Below are 20,412 nucleotides of genomic sequence, written 5' to 3'. Positions count from 1 at the left end.
CGCACGCGCGGGGCGCGTTCCGTCCCGCCCTTCGCCCTCCCCCCACCCCCTCCCCCGGTCCCTCCTCCGTTCCCCCCATTCCCGTTTCCGTTCCTGTTCCCGTCCGCCCATGTGGTGCCTCAGCACCGGCAACGCCTCGGGTGAGCAGCGAGTGACCTTCTCGGGACGCGGGGGTCGCCAATTCCGTCCGCCCGCCCAGTGAGCAGCGGTCGCGGTGTCCGAGCGCTCCCACTCAGAGCAGGAATCGCCGGGGCTCCCCCTCACGGCACTGCCCGGCCCCGGGGGCGGGCTCGGGGTCCGGGGGGCTGAGGGGGCGGAGGGGCCGCGGGTTTCCGCGTCCCGCCTTCCGCCGCCCCTTCCCGGGGGCGCTGGGGTAGTTCTGGGTCCCTCTAGGGCGGGCCCGGGGGAATTTGGGTTTGGGAGCCCCACCTGCAGCCCCAGTCAGCGTCTGCTGAGCCCTGCTGCTCACGCCCCTGGTTTCGGTCCCCTTGTTAATGTTCAGGCTCCTCTGTGTCCGTCCTGTCGCGTGGAATCATTGTGGGGTTTGTGTCTGATTTGTCGCCGTGACTTCTCTGTGATTTCTTTGATTTTAAACAATCATTTCTTCTATCCGAGAAAAGGACCTGGCGTTAATTGGAAGAGATGTTTTTAAATAAAGTCGTAGGGTAGGGAAGTTAGGGATTCAGCCTTCTAAAACAGACCTTCGTGGCCTTTTCAGGTTGACTTCTTGTTGGGAGCTGTTTCACGTCCATTTATAGTATGGAAGCAGCACTCTGGGCTGTCCTTATGTACTTTCCAGGGGTGTTCTTGTAGCTGAAGTTGCTTGCACTGGATAGAAAGAGATGGCTGACATTTTATGTGTTGGATTTTGAATGAATTTTTGTGTCTGTTTCTATGAAATAAATGTGCATGCCAAAAATTTATAGTTGCTGTGCAGCATGAGAGTTCTGGAAGCAAAAACTCTTCCTAGAGCAAGAGCCTAGTTATAATTTATTTTTAGTTTTCCTTGTTGTCTTCTCTGTAAAACGCAATTTTAAAACAAAGGGGGGTTTTTAGCGGGTCACTTCTTACTGTGGTTTTTTATCTGCTGCAATTTCCACTCGCAACTCACAATTATGTAAAGCTTACCATGATAGCAGTACATTCATTTGAGATTCATAACACAGATAGTGTCTCTTGGGCTACAGAACTCTGCAGCATCTTTATCACTGCTTCCAGCTGACCTGTCTTACAAAGGGATCGGGAGGTGACAGGTGTGCTATAAAGTGGTGGAAATCCAGTCGCATTCCGAAACAAGCTCTGCTGATTCTTTCATCAAACTCTCACTAATACACTCGTTAATGTGAAGTTATGATCCTTCAGCCTCCAACAGTTGGATTTGCCTTTTCTGACAGTAAAAGTGTTTGTAATTGCCTTTCCATGTAGGTGTGGATGGGCAGTGAGAGAGGCATGTCCTACCCTTTTGTTACTGAGATTAAAAATTTGGGAGGATGGCCCCTATTCTGTCTTAATAATATTTCTGAGAAATTCTATACAACGTACTTCATCTACTAGAAATATGGGGGCTTTTTGTTTTAGTGTTTCCTGTACTCTTTCCAGTAGTGGTTTAATTTTGATTCTGATTAATTGAAATATCCTGAGTTACTTCAGAGTCTTCATTCAATCAGTGAAACAGAGGATGAGGCAATCCTTTTACCTCAATCAATGTTGCATTTAAATATAATGCACTTGTCTAGAAAGTTGTTTTGGCATTCCCTCGGTGCAGCAGACAGCTTGTCAGGCCAGACTTTGAACTCAAAGGAAAATCCACATCTTCATGTCTTCTCTCTTGGTTGGCTTTTGTTTTGGAGAGGATTTAAAAACAAACAAACAAAACAACAATCAACCAAACAAAACATGCAAGCATGCTTTGTTAAGCATCAAAACATTGAGTTTCCTTTTCACAATTGCTGGCAAGCAGTGTACCAATAGAACTGCAAAGCCAGTTTTAGTGTATTTTTGGCAACATAGATTTACTCTTGTGTGTTCTTGCTCTGAGCTGTCTTCCCAGCCTCATAGAGGGTCCACTCTGTTGCTGCTCCTGTCTCTACCACCCAATTCTCTTCTAGCACCCTGAAAATACCAAGCTATCCCCCTTCTCCAAAAAACAGAGGAGAGACCTTGCAGCAGTGAGCAAATGTTTCCCATCTGACACCCCAACAGTCTGTGAAATCAATGGATATCTCCAGAGCGGGCAAGGAAAATGATTATATTGAGATTGTGATTCTATTAGACCAAGCAGATATGGATCAGAATAATGAGATTACACAGTCAGCTTTTTGGGTCTAGTGGAGTAGGAACTAACAATTTCTATGTTTTTAAAATAGAGGGTCCCCACTTTGACTTTCTGATCGTTTCATGTATTTATTTTTGCCCTGTAATGACTGAACCGTTGTGGCTTTCTAAGATACTTTTTCTAGTATTCAAGTACCTTAAATTGTCTGTAATTTCTACTTTGATAGTAATTTGTTCTAGGTGTTAGAGTTCTCTTTTTTTTTCTCTATATTGATTCTTGAATATTCATTCTTTAGAACTGCATATGAATGTTTTTATTAATCTGACCACAATTTTAACTTGTTATACTCAAACAAGTTTACTTTAAGAATGATCGTATTAGAGTGTGGCAGAATAAATGCATTTGGATTAAAATGAAATTAAAAAACCCCACACAAATTAAATTACACTATTTTGAAGTGTGATGGGGTTATTTAGTCCATTTAGTATGGAGGGATCTGGAAATACTAGAAAATTACTGAAATGAACTTATTAACAAAGTCTTTGATTATTAAATCTGTTGTTTTCTTAGGTGTACACAGATCCTGGACCTTTTTTTTAATTGAATAATCTGTATCCTGCTGACCAAGAAACCAATTTTGAGTTCTCCTTTTTTGTTGTGGTGGTTTTTTTATCCTTCCCCATTGGAAGAGCTCAGTAGTGGCTCCCTGTTCACTTCAGTAAGTATTGATTTGAAAATAATAGCTTGCCTAAAATCTCATTGGACTTAGCTATATTTGATCTAGAGTATTTGCTGAAAGAGAAATGATACTGGCAAGGATTTGGATGGTGTGATTTCTTTCCTGAAGGGAGTGGCAGGAGCATCACTTTGAAAACCATAAGAAATGGAGAAAATTGGAAATGAATGGATAAAATAAGGATTAGGATATGTGTTTAAGACACCAGTGAAGACAAGGTTACAAAAGTAACCTTTCTCTGCAACAATGACTGGAACTATGTTTTCTTTCTTTCTTATACATGAAAAATTAAAAATGCAGAAACCAAAATAAGAAACTACTTTGTGTTATAGTGAATGAACTTGCCACTCATGTTAAAAACCCATTCTAACTATCTTGTTTTTACCTGTGCTTTTTTATAGATGTCAGTTTGCTGCTAATGGGTGTAAGTAAATTAGATGTCTTATACAGAAAGCTCCTCCTCACTAAACTTTTCATCAGAGGATGGGGAAAGCCAGAGGATTTGAAAAGGTGACTTGTTAAAAAACAACACAAACACTACTTTATATTAAAAGAAAAAAAAACCCCAAACCTTGAAGTATAAACAGTTGTTACTATCCTGTATTTAAAATACCAAAAATGTTCAAGTTTGTTTTGTTCAGGAAATCATGTGTTTCCATACCGAGGGTGTAACTGGATTTAAAAGAAGTCTTAAAGGGATTTGTTAAATGTTTCTGTTTAAAGAGGCTCTTCTTGAGAGAATGGGTGTCCAATTAAATTTTTCACTTATGCATATATGATGACATACTTCAAACAGCATCTCTGGAAGTGTTTTGTAAAAAACAAAACTTGCTGAATATCTGCAAAGGAATTGTTCTGTTTACCATGAAAGAGGATCTCGCTATCTTTCTGTAACTTCCTAATGAATTTAAAAAGTGTTAGATTTAATCAGAAGTTTCTCTCATAGCCCAAAGTAGTAAACTCTTTCTTTTTAGATGTCTTGAAAGTAAGAAAAAAATGTATGTACCCCTCAATTTTTAAGTATTTCATTATTTTTATTAATTACTATTGAGAGTAACACCTGGAAGTTAAGGACTTATATTCTTAAGTGTAAAAATGAAGTGACGGAATATATATATTCTGCATTGTGCAGTATTTAAATAGGAAGTGATAAATCTACATTTAATAAGCTATTTTTTATGTATTTGAAAATCAATAAAGAAAACTTGAAATAAGATTTTGTGCACTGTGGATAGCAGTGGAGTTATGGGGGAGTTGGTTTTTGCTTTTAAATTCAAGTGAAAGATCTGATCTAGAAATGGCACTTGGTTTGCTTTGTGTATCTGTCTCCAGGTGATTTTTCTCTAAAGTGGCAGCCTTTCCTGCAAAATGAGAATGTTGGCTTTTTTAAAGGTTTAGTTTACTTGTGTTGGAATAACCAAGAAATGTGGGTTTTCTTTTGTTTGCAGCATTTCTGTATTCTATTCTGTGTGTGTAATCAAAATGGGACATTTTAATGTTATCAAACCCTAGGTGTAATCTAAAGATTGATGTGCACACCCTTGATGTGATGAATGTTAAAATCCTCATGCTTTGTTCTCATTCGCAAGAGTTGAAATTCCTCAACACATGCAAGACTGAGCCTTCAATAGCCTCCTAACTACAGAAAAAAAACCCATAAATGCAATATTTTTAGAGGGTTTAGTGTCAAACAAAACATCTCTTCATTTAGCTTGCCCTCCACACTCGAAGTCTCATACCTTTATCCTTATTTTCTCAGAAATATTTAATGCACTTGCTATTCTGTATAAGAAAAGCAAAGGTTATATAGTAGAGCTGTTTTTGATGTGGTGGTAAATTGGATTTTCTTTCCATCCTTTTGGTTTTTTTCTGGTGTTGGCAAGGTGAACAGGTCGTTCCTCTTACACTGTTAGTCTGTACTTTTCACCCAAAACTGTTCCCTTTGATCAGGTAGCCTGTATTTACCACCATGAGAATGAGCGAGTTATTCTTGGCGTAGAGTATTTAGGGTTGAGAGGGCCAGTTTGTGGACATCTAGTCAAAATCTCTGTTTAAGACAAAGCTGAATTTTGTTTCTTCAAGTCAATTGTCACGTCATTCATTTGAGTTTTAGAAGTCCCTTGAGGATGAAGATTATTTATAGTTTCTCTGGGCTATCTTCTCATATGCTCAACTATGAAAAAAATCTTTCACTGTGCTCCCGTAGGAATTTGTTACATTGCAACACTCAGCTACTGCTTCTTATCCTCTCACTGTACACCTCTGAAAAGAGTTTTGTTTCGTTTTGTTCTGTGTGGCTCTGCAGCCCATTTAAATAGCAGAAGAAAGCAACTAGATTTGCCCCTTAACCTTCTGTTTCCCACCAAGGTACCTGAGCCTATTTGCTTTAATTTAAAAGCATCCTTACATTCCTACCCTATGGGAGCCTGATTATTATGGAAAGCTGGCTTCATAACTTACTTTTTTTGTGGCTTACTTTAGCTCCTGACATTTGATATAAATACGTCTTCTCTTTTTTTTTAGATTAAAAGCTGAATTTTCTCTACTTGTTTCCTTTCAACAGAATATTTGAATTCAGAAAGATTATTGGAAACAGGGAAACATGCCAGACTCTGGTTTCAAAAGATTATCCAGTGTTTATTGACAAGGTACTTAAAAGCAAGATATGATAAAATGTAACTAAATTTGTTTTCCTGCTGGTGTATAAAGGTGAAATAACTTGATACTTAACAGGCTACTTTTATAGGCTACTAGCAGAGGATGGAAGGAAACTGAGAGACCATGTCTGTACAGATACTGTTTTATTTTTTTTCCCAGTAGTACAATAGTTGGGGAGTGGGATGTCAAATATTAAAATTCAAAAAATGTTCAAAACTTAGTATATGTTTAAAATGGGACACCATTACACTTTTCCTTGATTCCCTTAAATAGTCATTTAAAAAAAGCAAATTTGGAAAGAAATCTTTTGACTGTGTTGATAACATGTATCCCTGTATTTGAGGACTAGACCTCATCTTTGGGTTTATTTACATAAGTTAATTCTTCTACTTTAAGAGATTTGATTTCAGAGCAAGTTAAACACTGGTATGATATATATTGCTATCATCCCATTCTGTCTGTAGGTTGAGGGGCAATCTGACTGTAAAATCCTTGAGGGGCACTTCATTTCCCCCTTGGCACATTGTGTCCCAGGTATCCTGCCAGTCGAATCTCTTGTAGCAAGGTAAGAGAAACAATGAGGTATTTCCTATCTGAAATTAGTGCTGCAGAGAAGTGAGAATGGTCTATAGGTAGTTTTATTTACAGACTAATTTATTTATGGACTAATTTAAATTATAAGCTAATTTATTGCAATGCAAATTATCCATAAAATATTTCAAAAAGGGTTTTTTTGTACTAATGTGTTAGATTTTGATTTCAAAAGTGAAAATAGATCTTATTCATGTGATAGCTTAATCTGTATTTAAAAAAAAATCCATTAGCAAAGTATAACTCTTTTGGGTGGGTTTTTTTTGAGTGTAGAAATTATATTGCACAAAGCTGTGTAATACCCTTGTTTTTTTGAAATTGTTTGTTTTTTTTCCCAAATGAGTGAGATGCTGGAAATGAGGGACAGTAGCTGTTTTGTATGTAGCAGAAGAGGCTTTTTCTGTGAAAGCATGTTATATTGTATTTGAAGGAACCATTCCAGCTTTCCATTTACATTGAATACAAAAATATTGTATGTGTGCTGAAGTAGCAAGTTCATTTAATTGTAGCGAGAGAATCTGATGCCTTTCTTACTTGGCAGGCCAAAAAAAAGCCTTCTCACAGAAAGCTGGGTGATCCCTAACAGTGATGGTTTCACACTAGCACTGCTTTGCAGTTAGGGACTGGGTTTGGAAAGGGAGCCTGATTTCTGTTTGCATTAAGTTTTTAGCTAAACTGTCATGATGGATTTTTTTTCCCAAGCTTTGTTTGTTTGCTAACTTAAAAATTAAATGTAAAAGTTTGTCAGCTGAAGTTGATACTGGCATTGTAAATTTTGTCAGTAATACTGGCTGGTGTTTTTGTGCGCTTAAGCATGTGACACTAAGGAATGTGAGAAGAAGTTTTATAGTCAAGATACCAGTTCTATTCCACCTCTCCATTGGTCAGAGAAAGAAACTGTCTCTTAACATTATTGAACTAATTACTACCATACTGGAAAATACAATATGCTGGTTGTTTCCTTATCTGTGTTCTCTCGTATCTTGTAGCCAAGTTATGCCAACTGTTACTTTGGTCACTGTTGTGTCAGTTTTGAAATGCTGTACAAATTTCCCTTCAGATGGTTGTGGATTGTATGAATGTTCTTTCCTAAGTGTAACACTGTTGTAGGTAACAGTGCTCCATCTTGTGGGGAAAATACTGGTGCCTCAGAAGTGATTTTTTTTCCAATAGTTAGACTGTAAATAACTTAAGTAGCAGCTGAAGACGTTAGGTGATGATGTTGGGGGTATAGAATAGCTTTATGGTTTGTATGTTGGGGTTTTGATTTTTTTTTTTTTAATGTATTGCTCATCTTAATCTTCAATTTCAGCTGTTGTGCCTTCAGGAGAAAAATAGCAATGCTGCCTAGGAGAGCTGGACATGCTTATTTAGGCTGCTCTTTATCTGAAGTTCCATTTCTCCACTCTGCAAAATTTAAATTGTGATGATGAGGTAGTAGTCTTTTTTAGGAACATGATCTTTCATCTTGGCTCCTTTTCTTGTTTGGCCTTCCTTCTGTCCTACTTTCAGATTCCTTTGTTTGCTGAATGTGTTGATGAAAAATGATGTTGCTGAATTGCTGGCAGTTTGCCTGCATGCATTACAAGTACTTTATTATGTCTTTTGGGATTTTTTTTAGATTAATTTCTCTTGGTGCAGCTTGTAAATAGATGTACTTACTCTACTAAAATAGATGTTTCTCACAGATTTCAGTTCATCATACCCAGAAGATGGAACAGCAAGCACAGACCTGTGTGCATTCATTTAGCGGGCACTGGAGATCATGTGAGTGTGTAAAATGTAAAATTGATTATTACTGAGAAATTAAATAATCACATTTTGTCTTATATATATTATTTGTACATCTTTAGCACTTCTGGAGGAGACGGACACTAATGGCAAGGCCAATGATTAAAGAAGCCTGTATGGCTTCCCTGTTGCTAGAAAACCCTTATTATATCCTTTTGTGGAAAACACAATAGTTATTATTAATGTTCTGTCCAGAAGGTAAAAGACTTATCCCGCTGGCAAAATATGTACTTTTTGGACCTATTTCCAGTGGACTTTTCAGTGCATAGAAGCAAAGAAAGTACGGCCACTGCATGAAACACAACGTGGAATGCAGTTAACATAATGAGCTACCTTTACACCAAGTATGGCTTTTCTGATTTTTTAAAAAATGTCTTATGCAGCTTCTTCCTGTATTCATTAAAGTTGTGATCTGAATAATGTGAATCTTTTAGCAGTGACTGACTGAGAATTATGCATTCATTCCATGCCATACTTTAGATGTAGTATGGATCTATTAACGACAGAAAAGAAAGTTGTCTCTCCTGCCTTCCATTCTCAAATGCAATTCTTCAGTACCTCAGGTACTTTTGAGAAACTTACTACTGGCACTTAAAATTTGAGTTTTTTTTGAAAAACAGTTAAGTTTTGTCCTATCATCTTCTATAACAGTGTTACTCTGTTTTATTAAATTTCTGGTCACACTTTTTTTTACCCATATGCCTGACAATGGTAAAATGTTGCAAACTACATCATTAAACTACATTGAACTTGATTAAGTGCCAGTTAAACACTGGGAATGTAAATTCCAAATTTCAGTTAATCCATGCTATTTATGTATGTGATTTATTTTATTTGATTTTTTTGTTTTGTTCTAATGACCAGTTTTTATATAGTCTTTTTTACTTTCTTTAACTGGAGTCTTTTACATGGCTGTAGAAAACCTAAGGATCAAATGTAAGTATTACTTTTACATTTTTGGATACTGTCTTTTTGAAATAATGCTTTTTATTTTCTCTCAAGGAGCTGAAAGTTGTCTAAACTTTGATAGCTTATTAAGAAAAAAAAGTCCAAAGAATGGACCACTTGTAACCTGCTAATGTGAAATTGTCTGCTCTTTGCTAAACTACTTTGTTTTTTTGTGTTAGGAGATCACAGGCATCAAGAAAGTTTGCACGAGATGAACTTGCAGTATAGAGTGAGATGCAGACACGTTCTGTGAATAAAAGCAAGTGCCACTTTATTTTCCTGATTCACAGCTGCACATGTACAAATGCTGCAGTTATATTTCAGTCAACTATGAATAATTTTTGGTCAGCTAGTGTATTTCCCTGTTATTTTTATATGTATATATTGCTAATATTTTGCTTTTTCAAGATATTTTAAGAGTGTACTTAAATTTTAAGAATTATTTTAAAAACAAATATGGTGTTGGTTGGTTTTCAGGCAGTGGAAGCCATGCAATATTGAGTATTTTACAGGATTTGTTCCCTCAGTCAGTTTCTTAAATGTGAATTTAGAAGCCTAATTAGGTGGTCCTGGTTTTTTTGCTTTTCACATTGTCCAAGCCACAGAAGTATTAACAGAATTCAACAGAATGTGTGTCTGGGGCAAAGCTGTGGTTTTAGTCTCCCAATATTTCTTAAGGTCCAAATATGAGTCGGTGTTTTAATCCTTTTTAATCCTAACTTTGACATTTAACCTGAGTAGAAGACACAGAGAAGGTGATTTATGAAGGATTATAGCAAAGTGACAGGAGAGAGTGTGTGCTGGAATACATCCATTGGTAGGTTTATTTCCAGTTATTGTTGGTCCGATGCAGAAGAATAAATTTAGTAACTCTGTTCTCAGTTGTCTAACATGTCATCTTAGTAGTTGTATGATGCAGAGAAAGATCTTTTCCAAGGGGGGTGCGCAGTCGAATACCCCAACAGGTAACTGTCACTCTTCAACACAGGGTTACACAGCAGCAGTGGTTTTAGTTAATACTCTGGTAACAGTGTTTAATAAATACAGCAGCTGGAGAGGGCTCAGGAATCTCATAACAAAGCTGTAGGAAAGAATTCCATTAGCCTGTAAATGCTGGTCTGCAGCAGCTATGTTCATTTCTGTGTGACTTCACAACAAGCTTTGTCCTTGTGCTTCAGAGTGTTGCAAATGCGATGGTGGCATGCTGGCAGGAGAGGCCTGGAGCCCTTTGTAACCTGGCTGTGATACACAGTCCCCCTCCCCAAATTAGAGGTCTTTTATTTTTAATCCCTCTGATGGTTCAGCTGAATAGCTTCCTTCTTTTTTTGTGTGTCTTCTGTGTTTTAATGCTTTGCAGTACACTACCTGAATTTCTCAGTACCGTGACAAAATTCCCACTTTACAGTTTCAGTCTTAAAGTGACACTGATGAGCACTTCCAGAGCTGACATACTGATTGCTCTTCAGTGTTGTGTACAATTTTTCAATGATGTAAATAAGGTAAATAAGAAAAAAAAAAAAGATGGTGTATGTCTAGGAGTATATGTCTAGGACTGTATCACTTTGATTCTATTTCAAAAATATCTGTTATAACTTCACAGGACAGAATATTATTATTAAGGAGAAGCTAATGTTGATAATGTCTGTTTCCAAAAGACCAGGCTGTCAGTGATATTACATTAGAAACTTAGCAGTTGCCTGTTTCTAGTCTGCATTTGGATGAAAAATTGCACGTGCCAGAGAATCTGGGCTTGCTTTTTCACCTGTTGAATCAACAGAAGTTCAGCTCCAAAATTCTCTGGGATTGTGATTAAGCTTTGTACAAAAGTATGTATAGAATGACGAGAACTGTCAGAGTCTAATCTTGGAAAATAAATACTGTATTTTCCTTTTCTGGGGAGAAAAGACGGTCATGTTTAAAAAATGTCTCGGACCTGTTTGTGATGGGAGGAGCTCTAATTCTAGAATCGGCAGCTCTTTTGCACTGGCTAGAGAGAGAAGGCTATGGACCGCTAGGGATGACTGGAATATCCATGGGAGGACATGTAAGCTTTTATATCTCTTGTTCAGTAATTTTTGTTTTAACTTCTCATTTGATCGTGTAGCATTCAGAAATAATTTGTTTTACAGTGTTGATCTCAGAAGTACTTTAAAATAAACATTTAGAGTCATGAGAAACAAATTGTTGGCAATTCTCATGTTCTGTGGTGCTGAATTAGTATAATCCTTAATAAGTACTGACAAATCATGGAGCCATCTCCTGGCAGGCTTAATAAGAATATAAACTTCTCACATAGTTGTTTTTTTTCCACAAGGGGGGGCAGAAATGTTATCTGAAAGAAAGTCTGCACTGATCGATTGCTGATTCTCTCTCTTTTTCTCCATTCTTCTTGCTTAAATCTTTGTGTTGTAATGCACTGTATGAAATGCCCCCTCTTTGTAGGCATGTTGTGACTGAGGTGACTTTTGGTGTCAGTTCTGTTCTCGACTGATCTCTTTTTTTCCCCTAATCATTGGTATTGATCAGACATTTCTGTGATGAGGTGGATAATGTTTTCTGTATGACACTGTGCATATTCAGACTAAACCAGCAGTGATGCTTGAAAGACTAATACACAAAATAATACTGCTTGTGTCTCCACAGATTATGATGGGTCTGTAAGACAGAGGTGCAAAGCTTATTAAAACAACATACCTTTGTTTGTCTGTTGTTAGGACCTAAGTAAATAATGTTGGTAATGGTAGTGTTTACTGAAAGGGAAATATTTTCCCCTAAAGCACAACTTTATAACTCTTAAATGTCCATAAATGTACAAAGCACCTTTGATTTACATAAATGTCACCCTGCTGAATCAACAACTTTTGTATTATTCCTTCCTTGGCTTATTTGTAAGCTGTATTGGCCTTCTCAGACTGGTATATGGAGCACTAACCATGCACGACAGTTCAAATGCTGTGGTAACAACCAAATTCTATATCCTGTACTAATGGTTATATCCAGCATGGGTATAGAAGGAGGCAAGATCTGAGAAAAGTGGGTTTGGAAACTCCTTTGAAATTTTTTTTCTTAGTCCAGGAAGATACGTTTTTGGTTAGTCCTGACTTACTTACAGGACTTCTGGTACAATTTAAACCAGTGAAATAAGTGAAATTTGATATTGATCCTCTATAGAATGTGTTTTACAAGGGAAGGTAGGTAGCATTGATTCAGTTCTTCTGTTGGGGAGAGCTGGAACAAAAAGAAAAGAAGTCAGACTTTCTGGCTATTAGAACATATAGATATGTGGTGTTCTTGTAACTTTTATTAATAAAAAATAATTATAGTAGAATTATAGTTCAGTTGTATAAATCCATTTATTAGAATATCTGATACAGAGATGGGGTGTTTTGTATTAAGGGGTTCTGTTTAGAGCAATAATAAAATAAAACTTGTCAAGGACATACCATATAGGGAACTTCTGTACATTGAACTTATTTGCTCTGTTTTTTTCTGGGATAAACAGAATATTAACAAAAATATGTTCTGAGAACTGATGTAAAAGTAATAATTTAAACTTAATGGACAGAAAAAGAGTTCACTTAACGACTTAACATGCTGAATTACTTCTCCTTCATATTTTGTTTCCAGTATGCAAATTTCAAAAGTATAGAATTTTAAATAGCCCTTCTCATAGATTGACTTTATTATGCCTTGAAGTAAACTTGCAAGAGCTTGATAAAAAGCTTTATAGATGTTTTTATAGCTTTAAACAACTAATATCTAGTATTAATTTTTATCATTATTATGATAATTAATGTAATTACTATTATAATTATAATTATAATTAATGGGGTTATAATTATAATTAATGGAGTATTTAGTTAATATTCCATTGGGAATTCTTACAAAAAAAAACCCTTCAGCTTGAAATGAATCCTATCCAGAGCAATGCTTATTAGAAAAATCACTGAAGAATAAATTGTAACTTCTAAATAGGTGAAAATATATCCAACTGCCACAGTCCTTAACTGCTTTGGCACTGTGTATTTGATAGATACTATATAAACAAAGAAACTGAGGATGAGAGAGTTCTTTCTAGCATATTGTGAATTCAATGTTAAAATGTGTAACAAGTGCCTTTGATTCTAGATGGCTTCACTGGCAGTGACAAACTGGCCTAAACCATTGCCATTGATTCCGTGTCTTTCCTGGTCAACAGCTTCTGCAGTCTTTACTACGGTAATTAACATCTATTTTTATTAATGTTATTGCACGGTAATCAGAAACGTAAGTTAAAAGGTTTGGGTTGGCCGCAGGGGAAGTGAGTTTCCATGCCCTGTGTTATAATGTGTGCTTATGCTTTGATTGCAATAATTTTAAGTGCTGTCTGGGAACTTGAGTAGAATTCCACTGGGAAAATAAGTCACAAGGGGAACAGATGAATTTTTTCTGTGTATCATTATTTTAGAGTGATCTCTGGGTTTTACTTGTGTGCTTGATGCTTTTGCTTATTATCTCAGGGTGTGTTGAGCAAGGCAGTGAACTGGAGAGAGCTCGAGAAACAGTATTTTACAGAAACTGTTTATGAAGAAGAAATAATTCAAATGCTTGAATACTGTGGAGTAAGTATAGTTTATTTTCCTGATTTGCTAATATTTACATGTGCAAATCTAACAAATAATGTAACTTCTTTTTACTTGCACTAAAAGTGGACAATTGTTAGCTAAAACATACCTGCATGTTGTTTCTTTATGCTTTCGATAAATTTAATCTTTGAAGGAAAACCTGAAAAATAAAGCTAATATTTTGGTTGTTTAGTGAGTGTTAAGTGTAGCCCTTGCTACAAGTTTTTCCCGTGACCACACTTAGTGTAATCTGTGACATAAAATGTGTTCAATTGAAATTCTAATAATAACTTTTTTTTCCTAAGATTCTTTGCTTTGTGACAGTTCTCTTTCAAATATCTTACAACAGGAGAAGAGGAGCTGGGGTGGAGATAGTTACTTGGGCACTTACCATTTTTAAGTCAAATACACTCCAGAACACTGATGGAGAAGACAAAATGAAAAGAAGAAACATTTCAAGATGTTTATAACTCTTGTGTCTCCCTAGTATTTAGAGACAGTTGATTTTTCAGGCCTAAACCTAACATTAGACCTGGTCACATATATTTATTTTCTTATCATTTTGTCATGTAAGCCTAAATTGTGGTAATTACAAATTCAGTTTAATACAAAATGAAAAGCAAATTTGTTTGTATCATAAGCTACCATATATATAAGTAATTCCTGCATTTTTTAAGATGATAGAAATGTAGAATGAAATTATCAAGAGGTTATGGTGGTCAGGATTTAACTGAGTGACTTGCAAACTGGAAATAACAACTACTATAATCAGTGCTTTTTATATCTTCTTAATTTTTTTAATAATGAGTTCATCTTAAAAGTAAGATTAACCAACTAGTTTAAGGGAGTAACCCTTAATAAATGACCTTTTGTCTTTGTTCAGACAGATTCTTTCAAGATGGGACAAGATTTTGTTAAAAACTTCCCTGACAGTGTGCACAGTCTGGAGGATATGGATGTTACCTCCAGGATATTCAACCTTGAGCCCATGAGCACTACTGTATCTAAAGAAGCTGTTCACAGCTTTGCCACAAATAAAAGTACTCTAAGTGCCTCTTCAGAAAGACTCTTAATACAAGATGCTCCTAAAATGCAGTGCATAAATCAAACATTTTCGACCAGTAGCAGTAGCAATAAAAACTTAACCAGCCCACAAGGACGCAGGATAAATACAAGAAGAAAGAGTGACACTTTACAGAGAGAATCCATAAGGTTCATGAAAGGAGTAATGGATGAATGTACCCATGTAGCTAACTTCTCAGGTATGTATCTATTTCTTTCAATGTGCGTTTTGGAAAATTGAGTAAAATACAGCGGAAGAGAGGTATTTTCATAATTCTCCATGTGTAAACCTGTGCTGGCCCCTTAGCTGAAATATGGAAATATTGTGAGCATTGTTCAGTAATGTCTGTTTACCACTCCATTTCGTAATTGTTTTTCTGTTCCTTCTTGATGGCCAACTAATGGCACAGTGAATTAAAAATTTGCTTTTCAGTATCTTTGCTCATTTCTCCTCTGCCTTGCTGTGCTCTCCTCAGATATGAGTTAGTGCAAATTTGTATTATCTAAAAGAACAAAACACCTGTGCAATGTGAGTGATACCTAGAACTAATCTGCTAATAAGGTCTTTCAAGTCAGTTCCATAAGGCAGAAATCTTATATCGACTTCAGATAGAAAGTAGCCTAGCTGAGAACGAAGCTTGAATGACACTGCTAGACAAGTGTGACCAGTACAAACACGCAGAGGTCCTTCTGTGATAGTGCAGCCTGGAGAATATAGTTTCCCAGGACAGGCATAGCATATAGAGGGAGCTGTAACCCAGCCTTCCTTGGCGTTTAGGACAAATCCTTTACACTGCCTGCTTGCAGCAATGCAAAAAAGTGCTTGCTTTCTAGAGCTGCCTGAAAGGGTTCTCCTGGAGTGGAGGTTTGGAATTGCTTTTGTGGCAGTCCATTCAGACAAAATGGTTCAGCTGTGCATGTACCTGCTTTGACTTTTGGTATTTAGTAATCCACTGGTAAATATTAAAATAAAATAAAATCTGAAGACCTCTACACTAGAGTAGATTTCTTGACTTGGATCACTGCTTGCCAGAGATGTTTTATGACAAATACTGGTGCAGTGCTTCCCTGAAAGCTTTCAAAGTTATGTCAGTAGACAGAAAAAGCCCTTTAAGCTTTATTCTAAGTACTCACATTCTTGTTTATCTAGACTTATCCAGGTATCACTTGGCTAAAGCACTGACCTTTCTTGAAACTTAAGAGGATCTGTGATCCTAATGCACTAGTCAGTGATGTGCTCCTTCCTGTCAGTGGTCTCTCAGGTGTCAGTCACGCTCTAGGAGACGTTGCATCCCCTGCCAGGGTATCCTTGAAATGTGGCTAGAGAGGAGCTTCAGAAAATCTGCCTAACATTCAGATTTCATGGCAAGTGGAATGAAAGACTAGAATCTATCTTAGCATTGAGTGTTGTCTATACATGATGAAAGAAGGAAGGGTCTAAGTGATTTGTGACACCCCATTGCCAAACGTCTTGTTTGGTCACTCTTTAACATACCGCGTATAGTTTTTTCTTGAAGAGAGGAATGTTCTATGTTCAACATCATTTTGCTGTCATTTTTCTGAACATCATTTTGATGTTGTTCCTGTTAATAATCTGATTGGTGCCATTCTGGTTATGAATAGTAAATATATATAACAGTATGTTGGGATTTTTATGTTGCAGCTAAACCATGTAGGAAACAGAAAAGAAAGTGAACATATGCTGCACTTTGTCTGACATTGTATTAAAAGTCTTTTTTCCTCTCCTCAAGGAAAAAAGTTTACATAAAGCTCTGTTGAATTTCATAGTTCTTTTTGCTGAAAAAAAGAGATCTCAAAGAACTGATGTGGATGCTATAGAGTTTTGTTGATAAGAGGAAAGACAATTCTCCTATCATTCCTCAAACACTTGTGAAGTTTTCTGCTTTAGGGGAGGGAAGGGATAGGATGTTTGTTTTTCTGCTGATAGCCTCACTACCGTAACATCAAAAACCAGATAAATTCTATTAAAGCTTAGAATAATTTAATTTTTTTTAGAAATAGCATTTTTGCAACAGAAATCTTAGTTGTCGTGTTTCTGTTTCTTATCTTAGATGAATTCAATTTTGATTTGTTTTTTAGTTCCAGTTGACCCAAGTTTAATCATAGTTGTACAAGCCAAGGAGGATGCATACATCCCTCGTACTGGGGTGCGCAGTCTTCAAGAAATCTGGCCGGGGTGTGAAATTAGGTATCTGGATGGAGGTCATGTCAGTGCCTACCTCTTCAAACAAGGACTCTTTAGGTAAAGTGAACAGAAAAGTTTAAAAATAGTCTAGATTTTATTAAAATATAAGCTTGGCTGCAAATGAGTAGTAGTACTTGCATGAATTCTTGCCTTATAATATTAGGTGTTGACTTTCTAAAGACAGTTATATAAATCAGTTATATAAATGCAGTTCTGTTTCTAAATGCAGTTCTGTTTCTAAAAAGTTAAATACTTGTGCTGTTAATTTTAAAATATAAGGAATTAGACTGTACATCCCATTTAGGCAGTCTAAGCAAAAACAGAAAAGAATAGCACTATGTCAAGTCAAGGTGTACTGACCACTAGTTTATTGCTATTTAAAACTTCAGCCTTATTTTATGATAGTTCATCAAAAATTGTAAGTTATGCATGTCTTTGACCCATTTTCTGATGCGTTTGAGTAGAAAACTAATTCATTAACATTTGCACTCGCATTATAGTTGGTAAATAGTCCCACTCATTCCTGAAACATAAATATATTACTGAATTGAAGTGAGAGATCCCAGAAATAAAGGAAGGAGAAAACACTACCTGATATCACATTTTTATTGAATGCTGTTTTGAACTTGTGTGATAGCTTTGTATATACATTTGTGAATATATAAAAATACACCCCTTGTATCTTCCCTTTCCCAAATTATACAAATGATCTTCTTTTTACCTTGTTTCAGACAAGCAATTTACGATGCATTTGACCGGTTTCTTCAGAAATATGCTGTTTGAAAAATCTTCATAATGCATTCAAACTGATCTCATTTGTAATTCAGTGTACTGGAACTCGTATTTGGAAAATAAGCTGTTTGCAACATTGAATAGCCACTGACTTTGGCTGTTGTAGGTAACAATAACCAGAAATGGTGAAGTACCAGCGTTACTTTCATTTCAACCCAGTGCCATTCTGACACAGCTGCTTCAGCATCACCTGTGAAAAATCAATGGCAGCGTTTGTCAGCGTTCATGTACTTTGTGTCTAATCAGGTTGTGTATTCCTTGAACTCTGAATCAATTCTGAATTGTGTGTCAGTGGAAAATAGACCAATCCAAGTTTTGAAGGAATGTAAAATGTGCTGTACAGCTAAGCTGCTCTCTTGTGTTTACTGTGTTTCTGGTTTGTTCCATATGCCTTGGTTTCCTCTTGCTTCCTTGTGCCCTTGCTACTCCCATTGTATTGTACTACAGCTTTGCCAGTGCTCAGCCTCGTGTGTTTGTCACTGGTTTTCTCTTCAATTATGAATTGAAAATGAGCTGTAATAGGAGGGGCAGCATCTAATCTTGCAAAAAGAGACTGTGACAATTCGATGAAAAGTGAGAGAGAGATGTTTTCATTCAATACATCCTTGAAGTTTTTCTGCCACTGAAATAACCGTGCCGTTCCAGAAGGATCATGTAGCAATTCATCAATCAGGTTCACAAAACTGGAATAAGTGAAAATCAAGTGTCTGGTTATTAATTCTTTACATTAATTCAGTTGGATAACAAAAATGTCTAGATTTTTTTTTAAAGAATGGTAGAAGAGATAGAGATTTCATCATTTACAGTGGCTGCTTTTAGGCAGTTAAATCAATAGCAGATTATATGGTGCTATGAAGACCTGCTGGAAATATTTCAACAGAAGTCCTTCTTAAAGTACACTCAGTGCTGATATGCAAAATACACTTTCATTGTATAATTTTAAAAATACGTGAGACTAAATGTTTTTAAAACAGTTAGGTTTGCTCCTTATTTTTCATCACTTGGTTTTTTTTAAATCAATGGAAAATAAAGAAATTCGGATCTTGAACACACTTAAGAATAAAGCCTCTTTTGGGATCAAAAATGCCAACAAAATACACTATCGTATAAGGTTGTCATGTAGTGACCGTATGTGGTATCTCTCCATGTCTTTTTTTGTGGTAATCTCCTGCAACATTCTCTTAAAGCCAATTCACAGAGAGGTTGAAAACTGGAACACTTCAATATTAATTTTAGTACAGTCATGACCAGGGTTACACTGAAACAAATTGAAAAACCCGACCATTTCTCAGGATGTTCAACTTCTGCACCTTTCCAATCAAGCACTTTTGATCTCCATGGTTAGTGTGAAGATTTTTAGTAGGCAGAGTATGGAGCAAACAAAGCTCGGTTTATGTATTTTCTTGAATTTTACTCTGACAGGACTAATAACTGTGAAGAAGTCATGGTTCACTTGAAAATCAGGTATGTTTAGGTAAAACTGAAGAGCAACAATTCATAATAACCCAAATTATTTAAGATACAAATTTGCTGAAAATGCAAAAGAAGTTCTGCTCTTTTGGAAGTGAAATTGCTTCTCTCAAGGGGTTTTTCATAATTTCTTTGGACAGCATTGGCTTTGTATATATTAGGAGCAAGCGTGAAGTGACTAACGTTTAAATACAGTAAACACCAAATATTGGAGGGTTTGAATTCAAATATAAGTTTACAAATTTAAAATTGACAGCTTGAATACTGTACTAAGAGATTTACAAGGTTTACAGTTTACAGGCTCATTCATCAACTAAGAGTGCTTTACAAGACTACTCTGCTGTTCAGCAACTTTTGTAGCTCTCACATTTTAAATGTAATTGTGTGCTTTTTGTCCTGTTTCTGTTGCAGCTATGAGAAAGGGAGATATGTGGTGGCAAGGGAAAGGGCTTGAATAAATGCAAGAGAGAAAAGACAGATTTTGTAAAGGCCAGGAGTAAGCACAAAAAAAAATCAACTACGCTACAAAGTATAACATGGCAAAGTAAATATTTTCAAAGCGCACAATACTGGGAATTACACAACTGATGGGAACTTGACATCCTGAGGTTAGTGTTCCAATGGTATTAGTAACAAGGTTTAACTTATCCAAAGGTCATTCTATTCACAGATGAAGATTTAGGCCAGTGCCACTCCTGGTTGTGAGTGTGTCTTTTGGGACAACTAGTGAAAGACTGGTTTCTGACAAGAATGAGAAATCACACTTTGCTCTGTAGCTAAAGTCGTGTTGCCAAATATGTAAGCATTATTTAAGAAACTTCTCAGGTTAGAGTAACAAAAAGGAAAAACGAGCTCTGTGATCTGTTTCTGCCAGTTATCAGACACAGGGAGCTATTAGGTGGTCTGTGAAGGGGGGAATCTTGCTGTGTACATGTGTTTAACCTTTGGAAAATTGACTTTTTAAACCAGATTTTAAGGTTAAAGCCTAAGAAAGTATAAATAATCCATTTTGATGTTAAAAGAGAATGTGATTTTAATCCAGTAATTGCATGAGAGAAATACTGGAATAAGATTCCTGCACTAAATCCATGTAGCAGGTAAGCCATTCTGTATGTCTTAAACTTATTGTAAAGCTGGCCTTGGTGATTTTTTGGTTTTAAAGTTTTTCAATAAAAGTCCTAAAAAACAGTTACATGTGAAGGGTTTTTTTTCTTTCTTGTTAACAGGTGTTCAAAGTGCATCTTGCTGTCATCCTGTAATCCTTTTTATTCCTACTAGA

The 20,412-nt window shown here is 36.3% G+C and overlaps 1 protein-coding gene across 6 annotated transcripts; it reads left to right on the top strand.

Annotated features, from left to right (window-relative positions):
• The first annotated feature begins 6 nt into the window (after positions 1-6).
• On the top strand, positions 7-19,695 carry ABHD18 (abhydrolase domain containing 18). 6 transcript variants are annotated; one of them, XM_027689961.1, is made up of 15 exons: positions 7-140; positions 2,846-2,993; positions 3,413-3,521; positions 3,986-4,009; positions 5,575-5,659; positions 6,134-6,234; positions 7,949-8,027; positions 8,114-8,198; positions 8,960-8,987; positions 10,905-11,043; positions 13,128-13,217; positions 13,499-13,600; positions 14,487-14,865; positions 16,766-16,928; positions 17,603-19,695. In XM_027689961.1, exons 3-15 carry the CDS (start codon positions 3,430-3,432, stop codon positions 17,652-17,654), a joined length of 1,419 nt encoding a protein of 472 aa, XP_027545762.1. In that variant the 5' UTR covers positions 7-140; positions 2,846-2,993; positions 3,413-3,429; the 3' UTR covers positions 17,655-19,695. The 6 variants fall into 6 exon arrangements, with proteins under 6 accessions (XP_027545762.1, XP_027545760.1, XP_027545761.1 ...); XM_027689962.1 differs by lacking the exon at positions 7-140 and adding an exon at positions 180-198; XM_027689959.1 differs by lacking the exon at positions 2,846-2,993 and having other exon boundaries at positions 32-140.
• Positions 19,696-20,412: the final 717 nt, after the last annotated feature.

This window comes from Neopelma chrysocephalum, unplaced genomic scaffold (genome assembly GCF_003984885.1).
Source record: "Neopelma chrysocephalum unplaced genomic scaffold, ASM398488v2 Primary Assembly neopelma1_79, whole genome shotgun sequence".
NCBI classification, from domain to species: domain Eukaryota; kingdom Metazoa; phylum Chordata; class Aves; order Passeriformes; family Pipridae; genus Neopelma; species Neopelma chrysocephalum.
The sequence above is the reverse complement of the archived record's forward strand: the minus strand, read 5'-3'. Positions and strand labels throughout refer to the sequence as shown.